At 36.6% G+C, this 8,440-nt stretch overlaps 2 protein-coding genes across 2 annotated transcripts; both read left to right on the top strand.

Annotated features, from left to right (window-relative positions):
* Positions 1-281: 281 nt before the first annotated feature.
* LOC308706850 (uncharacterized protein) lies at positions 282-4,877 on the top strand (the record flags this gene model as incomplete). The annotated part of the gene is made up of 6 exons (XM_081392716.1): positions 282-672; positions 761-829; positions 2,022-2,423; positions 2,589-2,975; positions 4,187-4,567; positions 4,873-4,877. 6 exons carry the CDS (start codon positions 282-284, stop codon positions 4,875-4,877), a joined length of 1,635 nt encoding a protein of 544 aa, XP_081248842.1.
* A 472-nt stretch (positions 4,878-5,349) lies between these two features.
* Positions 5,350-7,606, top strand: LOC308706849 (uncharacterized protein; the record flags this gene model as incomplete). The annotated part of the gene is made up of 5 exons (XM_081392715.1): positions 5,350-5,581; positions 6,151-6,558; positions 6,797-7,186; positions 7,289-7,354; positions 7,596-7,606. The coding sequence occupies 5 exons, from the start codon at positions 5,350-5,352 to the stop codon at positions 7,604-7,606; spliced, it is 1,107 nt and encodes a 368-aa protein (XP_081248841.1).
* Between the last annotated feature and the right edge of the window lie 834 nt (positions 7,607-8,440).

Below are 8,440 nucleotides of genomic sequence, written 5' to 3'. Positions count from 1 at the left end.
GAATCTCTTTACAGTTATTTGTATATCTCAGTCTATTTATTTGGAATAATGCAACAATTCAGACACCATAGAATTAATTATTTTTCTTTAGTTTCCACCATTCTTTGCATAGGAAAGAGGAGAGTAAATTATGAAATTAAGTATTACAAACAATATTAGGTATATTAAGTATACAATATAAAACGTCTAAATGAACGTTCAACACAGATAAAACTCTAACTCAGTGTAGAATGGACACTGCTCTCACACATGTTGTTGCTCTTACACTAACCCTTTCCTTCATGACAGTTGCTTTCAGCATCAGTGAAGATCCTTGTTCCAACTATGAATCTCTGGATCGTCCCTGGAGAGCCACAAATGAAAGTGGATTGTGGATTTGTGATGACTCTTTCTCCTGGAACGGCTGGTACCGTTTTTTCTACAATGGAATGGACATCCGAATGCCAGAGAGCTGTGTTAGTGAAGACAGCTGTAACACGGACATCAGTCTGTGGCTCAACGGTTCCCATCCTCAGATAGAGGACGGAGTGGTGACCAGGGAGATCTGTGGGGCGAGTTTGAATGGCTGCTGTGATGATCGACTCTCCCCCATCAGAATCAAAGCTTGCCTAGACGATTTCTATGTCTATGAACTTGTGAAGCCACAATATGGGTGTTCAGGATACTGCACTGGTACTGTGTTTTTTTCCAGCTTTTTATAAAGTATGTTGTATGTGAACATTCATTTTCACTAATGTCTTAATTTATACCCTCTTTTTAGATATCAGCACAATATCCCAGACAGCTTCCACTGCAAGTCCAGCTATTACTGAATCCAGCCTTACCATGTGTAGGTTGCTAAATACTATCAAATAATGAATCGTGCACATTTTTACTAACGTTCTGCCTTAAAATGCCTTAATTTACGCACCCTTATGTTGTTCCAAAATGGTATTAATTTCTTTCTTCTGTGGAACACAGAAGAAGACATTTTGAAGAATGTTGGTAACCAAACAGTTTTGATGACCATCAACTTGCACTGCATGGACAAAAACACTTAGATTTTTCTGAAAATATCTTCTTTTCCAAAAAAAAAAAAAAAAAAAAAAAGTCAACTAATTCTAAGAGATTAGAGGAGACCACACCACAACTATAATAATATTATAACAATAAGGACAGAGGAATTTAGGTTGGGTTCACTTTCTTACTGTTACAATTTTTTCTCCATCCAGCTGATGAACACTGACAGCTGATCAAAATCCATTCAAGTGTGCGCTGTGGTTATGTTTGCAGCAGTCTTTTAGTTTATAGTTGCTTTAAAGTACAAACTCATTGGCTATGGATACAGCACGCAAACTCATTGGCTATGGATACAGCAGGAACCAATCAGCTTTGCCCTATAGATAATGATGTGATTACGAGCAGGTTGAGTTAGGACTTATTAGCCTACGCCATCTAGAGTTTCATGACAGAACTTTGTATTTATCATTATTATAGTGATTGTTCTTGGTTTCAATGGGTGTTAAAGTCATTCAAATTCCCAAAACTTGTAACCATAGGATAGTCCAGTGGTTTTCAAAGAGTTACTCTGCTTTCACACAGTACCATAGCTGCTTGTTATTTGAAAACTATATGCTCGAGTGCTTAAAATCAAATGTTGACAAAATGTATTAATATTGCTGTATTTAGTGCATGTTGGTCCAAAAATCTACTAAATCAGTAACATGACATACAATGAATAGAACATTTTGTAAATACATTCACCAGGTTGTTAGTCTGTGATATTTTCTTTCCAGCCTAACATAACTTGTCCATGTTGGCATCTGCTAATTTTACTAGCTTCAAAGTGACATGAATTTGCACCAAGTTTGATTTGATTTGTATTTAGCATTGCTTTTCCTTGCTGTTTGTGACTAGGATATACCCTACAACTTGACTAGGATATACCCTACAACGGAAGTAGTTTAGCCATAAGAACCTCCCACTGGTACCAAACTTTCAGGATTTGAAATGACGTAACTTATTTCTTTTGGTCTCATCAGCTGCCATCAACACTGATCCATGCTTCAACTACAACATTCTCGACAACTACTGGAGAAGCACACTCAATTACTGGCATATGTATGGATATATATCTGGATATGATGATTCCCGTGTTGACTGGCATGGCTGGTATCGTCTCTTCATTAATGGATCGAGTGCTCAGATGCCTGAGTGGTGTTTCAGTTATATGTCATGTGGAGGTTTTAGTTCTCTGTGGCTTGATGGCTCTCATCCTCAGCTGGAAGATGGAGTTGTTACTCGTGACGTCTACGGCTCTGTTAATGACCAGTGCAATTCCTACAGATCAGACCCAATCCAAGTTAAAACTTGTCCTGGAAATTACTATGTCTACAAACTTACAAGGCCAAAGCCATCGATCCCAGTGCCTGTATATTGTGCAGGTACAGTTATTCTCCTTCATGCCTTACATACCATTAATTATATTATCACCTTTCATATGACAACTGTATTTACAGACTTGTTAATGCTAAATGGTATTAATCGTGTAGTCTTGGAATTATTTAATCCACAATACATATAATGCACATTTTATAATTTCACTATAGTTACATTCAACACTCCAAATACTGACCCCTGCTACAACTACACCAGTCTGGATGAGCCTTGGCGAGCCACTGACAATTCTGTCTTCAGTAGTATGTGTGATTATAATGTCAACTGGAATGGCTGGTACAGGCTGTTCTACAATGGTCAGAGTGTCCAGATGCCAGAGTCATGTGTTGGTTATGACATGTGTGGCTCAGAGAACCCACTGTGGCTCAGTGACCCTCACCCACAGCTAGAAGATGGAGTGGTCACCAGGAAAGTCTGCAGTTCCACAAGGAATGACTGCTGTGGTTACAGGTCTCATCCCATAAAAGTCAAAGCTTGTCCAGGGAATTATTATGTGTATGAGTTTGTCAGGCCACTATTGTGTGCATCTTACTGTGCAGGTAAATATATTTCCTCCATTTACACACTTTTTTTATGTTGTGTTAGAAAATTTTGGTCTTTAATGTAAAAAGTGTCCCTGGTACCAGATGTCACAAGCCTTAACATCACATCTGCATCTACAACACCATCTACTACAACAACAGTGGCAAGCCTACCTCTACAATCCATTACTGACTCAGGTATTATACTTTTTCCTAATGTAAAAATGTTTTTAGATTTTGTTTTTTATAACTTTAAACAATTTTTTCTAGAACATCACAGGCAGGATTTTGTGTGATAGACTACAACAGAACGTTATGTATGGCCTAATTCATCATTTATTCATCTAATTCATTTTCGTTGCTTTTATTTTGTGATTATTTTAATTCCTTTCTGTGTAAAGCACTTTGAATTACCATAGTGTATGAAATGTGCTATATAAATAAGACTTGCCATGCCTTGCCTTATTAGTTTTATTTATATAATTTTAGGTTTAATTTTCAAAACCATAATCTAATCTTCTTTCCCAAACATTGCAGGGAGTATTGCTATACTTATTTTCTTTGTATTTTTACTTTTTATTTTTCATAATCACAAACTATACATACAACAATAACTTGCATTATTGTAAAACAGAAATTTAATTACGTAAAATGTAGATCAATACTATACTGTACCACTATGGGATTTGCAGCAAAAATGCATTAAAAATATCAGATGAATGTACTGAGTCCGACTTTTTGATCACACAATAATCATATAACTTTTGTCACTTTTATTGTGAAATAGTTTACTTTAAAATATACGTTAAATATACAGTATGTTGCTGAGGTACAGTGAAACGTAAACTCTAGTTGGCTTATTTGAACGATTTATCAATGGATCAAAACAAGACATGTCTTGACTGATGTACAATATTGCAGCATTTTTGCAGAAAGTTTCCTATAATTTAAATGTTAAAGGAGCATTGGAGTTGCACCATTGCCTCCATTACGCAAAACTTGTTTGTACACTCATTGGCTGCTCGACTGTTTTGTCATTTCTAATTTCTAAATAAAGAGATGCTCTATAATTCTCTGTTTATAACTTAAAACTCATGTGAGTCTGAAACAAAAGCCTTAAAAAAAAAAAAAAATCCACTCCAAGGTAGATTCCAAGCCTCAAGTGTAAAATATGTAGGCTATAGTCATTTTAATTATTTATTTTAAACTTCTTTTTTTTTTTCCCACAGCCCTCACCATTGACCCTTGCAATAGCTACACCGTGTTGGACGATTCTTGGAGAGCAACTGACCATCGATATACTTTCAATTTGATGTGTGACGCTTATGTCAACTGGGTCGGCTGGTATCGTCTCTTCATTGGTGGCCAGAGTGTTCAGATGCCAGACACATGTGTTGATCGGCTAAGCTGTGGCACTCATGCCCCACTGTGGTTGAATGGTCCACATCCACGAGTCGAGGATGGAGTGGTCTCTCGAGATGTCTGCGGTCACTGGAGCAATGACTGCTGCTATTTCCATTCCTATCCTATTAATGTTAAAGCCTGCCCTGGCAATTACTACGTCTATGAGTTTGTTAGACCAACTTTCTGCTATGGGACCTACTGTGCAGGTAAGCATAATTTGCATTCACTAATGTATGTGTTTGTGTAATGTATTACATTTATGAGTTTGTTATCTGTCTGTTTTTGACATACTGTGGAGGTAAATACATTACCATGTGCCTTTTGTATATTTAATTGATATTTATATCTAATTTATTAATTAAATGTTAATATTCATTAAATGTTTTGCAGAAGTTAGGAACATTAGCAGCAACAATCCTACTGTCACTCCAGAGACAAGCTTGGCTGGTAATGTAGTATTATATGCCCTCTACTGACTGTTAATGTTTTGACGTGGGTGTGTTTGTGTCAGTATAAAGACTGTAGATAAAATAGTGTTTGAAATTTGCAGATGTTTTCATGTCAAATTTCTAATACAGTAAAGTGAAATATGAATACGTAAACATTAAGAGTAGTTGCACGAAAGTCTGCATAGGAACAAGTTGCTTGTGTGTGTATATGTATGATTTTAAAAGTGTTAAGAAGTATAAAGATTTTGTACAGCTACAATTTTTACAATTTGTCAAAATTTCAAGTGGAGTTAATAGAGTAAAATGAAATAAGTACATTATAATGAATAATAAATTAATTCTAAATTCATATAAATATAAATTCATTCTTATTCTTTGTTGTTTTCGTAACAGAGGCTGTACGCATTGATCCTTGCTACAACTACACAGCCCTAGATGAGCCTTGGAGAGCAACCAACTATCACTTTTCATACAATTGTGATGCTTTTGTTAATTTTGCTGGCTGGTATCGTCTCCTCATTGAGGGTCAAAATGCTCAGATGCCAGAAACATGTGTTGATCAGTTCAGCTGTGGCACTATTGCTCCATTGTGGCTTAATGGTCAACACCCAAGAGTCGAGGACGGGGTTGTCACCCGACATGTCTGCGGCCACTGGAACAATGACTGCTGCAATTATGAATTTAGTCCAATGAAAGTGAAAGCCTGCCCTGGCAATTATTATGTATATGAGTTCATCAACCCAGTGTTCTGCTCTGTGGCATACTGCGCAGGTAAATATATTTACATTCATCCTTTCATTATGTAATATGTAAGTGTAACTAATATTCATTTAAATCTTTTCAGATGTTATGAGGAATAATATCATCAACTATACAACTGTAATGCCACAGACCACCCCAACTGGTAAATTAATCTTTTGTGTTCTTTTTGACAAATTTATTTTAGTCTAACTGTATAGGCTGATCTGTATCATGGAAAACGAGGAACAAGTCTAGTTGTGTCTGTAAAGTTGATAAAACAGAGTGGAATGTACAATCTTCAATTTAACATAATTACCAAAGGAAACTTGAGTGAAGAAATCACAAAAATGACTTAAACTAAATTATTAGTAAAGAAATATTAACAATATTAATAATTAAAGCTACTCTGTTTTTTTATTTTTTATTAATACAACTGTATGCATCTTGCGGAAGAACCTTGTTTTGGTTGTGTTTCGACTGGCAAATAAAATTGGCAGCCCAGAAGCAGTTCTTTTACATTTCTATTCAAAATGATATACAGTATCTATAAGCTTAAACCCCTTACTACAATGTCATTCTTTTCATCTTTTGACTCATAGGAGTCACAACTCCCAGCTCTGACCCATGCTCTGATTATGAAATTCTTGATGATCATTGGAGAGACGTGCTCAATTTCCACGGCCAATACTATGGTTATGATGACACTCTTGTTGAATGGAATGGCTGGTATCGACTGTATTTGAATGGAGAAACTGCTCAGATGTCTGAGTGGTGTGTGAGTTTCTCAGGATGTGGTGGTGATACTGGACTGTATATCAATGGTTCTCATCCACGGCTTGAGGATGGGGTGGTGACCCGTGAAGTCTTGGGAACTTCTTGGAGGTGGAACTCCCAGTGTGGCTACTATAGATCCACCTCCATACAAGTCAAAGCATGTGGAGGAGATTATTACGTCTATAAACTTGTCAAACCAGAGGTGTCAATTCCTAGGCCTACGTACTGTGCAGGTGCTTGTGTGTTTTGTATATTACATGATTTTTCTCTGTATGAAAGATTAATGTTTTGGTGTAGCTCAATTTTGAAATCACATTCCAATAAAAATATGTAGTGACAGCATCAACATTTTACTTTAATAACATCAAAATTGTTTTAACCGGACTATAGACACAAAGCCATGAGACATCATCATTATGCATTTAAGTTTTATAACAGTGATTTCACTAAAACCCTTTTTCTCTTTAACAGTTGCTTTCAACAACATCAGTGTTGATCCTTGTTACAACTATAAATCTCTGGATCGTCCCTGGAGAGCCACTAATGAAAGTGGATTGTGGATTTGTGATGATCACTTCTCTTGGAACGGCTGGTACCGACTTTTCTACAATGGAATGAACATCCGAATGGCAGAGAGTTGTATTAGCTCAGGCAGCTGTAACACAGGTAACAGTCTGTGGCTCAATGGTCCTCACCCTCAGATAGAGGATGGAGTGGTGACCAGGGAGGTCTGTGGAAGCACAGGGAATGGCTGCTGCGATTTCAAATTAACACCCATCAGAGTCAAAGCTTGTCCGGAAGATTATTATGTCTATGAATTTGTAAAGCCACCTTCATACATTTGTTTAGGGTACTGTACAGGTACGTTTTTTCTGTATTGCTTTTTTTATATTTATTCAAAACATATTATACTATTATACATTTATATTATTTCACTAATCTCTTAAAATTCCCTGTTTTCAGATCATAGCACTATATTAAGTTCTTTTTCCTCTACAAGTCCAGCTACAATTATTGGATCCAGCATGAGTAGGTTTTTTTTAAGTCAAAAAGTATTTTGTCTTTTGTTTAAAGGTCACTAAACATTACATTTTTTTATCTTTAAGACATTAAGTGAAATGTATGGTGACCGGGAGGGGACATGTTCAGTTCATTTAGTTTTGTCGTGGCCACAACATTTTAACTTGTAGGAACGTGATAATATGTCCTGGCCACGAGATAATTTTGTCAAGGTAACATCATCCTGTGTCTCTCTGACTCTTCCATTCAGTGGCGCCCTGAATTTAGTGATTCAGGTTGTAAGATTTTATTTATTTTTGGTTAGGCTGTCTGGTTTGAGGAGTTGAGAAAATTGGGAAGTGAGACGGTGAGTTTACGCACACACTGAGACGTGAGTATGGGACACTAGGTCCTTGGTTGCAGGCTGGTGTCTTACCGAAAGACATCAGAGGCATAATACCTTGGTATTAGAGGTTGGTGATAACTCAACTCCATTGAGGAGTCGGAGGGACACTGGAAGCCATTAGTGGCAGAAGGTGTTGGAATACCTCCTCCCGATTGAAGGGTAGGAGGTCTCTAGTAAGCTGGAAACTTGCTACTAGTGTGTCTCATGAACCAAAACTGTTTTCTTCTTCTTTTTTTTTTTGAAAGATTTATTTTTTGCCGTTTTTTGGATAGGACAGTAGCTAGACAGGAAGTGAGGTGGGAGAGAAAGAGGGGGGACGGGATTGGGAAAGGTCCACGAGCCGGGACTCGAACTCGGGTCGCCCGAATCACAACGGTGCTACATGTCGGCGCACTTGTTTCGGAACCAACACTGTATTATATTTTTTAGATAGATCTAAAAATCTAAAATCTATAAGTCTATTTGTAACTTTTGAAATAATTAATTAAAATAAATAATTTAACAATTTTTATTCTCTCTTATTATTGTTTTATAATAATTTAAATTCCTTTTCTATGCAAACCACTTTTATGAAATACGCTATATAAATAAACTTGCTTTGCCTTGCCTTGTAGCTTGAATATTCTTTTTACGTATAGCTAATAATAACAACAAACTATCCAAACTTCATTCGAATGTTGTCACAGGCACCTTATTTATCGTCACATACT

The sequence above is a fragment of the Scardinius erythrophthalmus genome (genome assembly GCF_964197995.2).
Source record: "Scardinius erythrophthalmus genome assembly, chromosome: 18".
Lineage (NCBI taxonomy): Eukaryota > Metazoa > Chordata > Actinopteri > Cypriniformes > Leuciscidae > Scardinius > Scardinius erythrophthalmus.
Note: the sequence above shows the minus strand (reverse complement) of the source record. Positions and strands in the feature narration are given on the sequence as shown.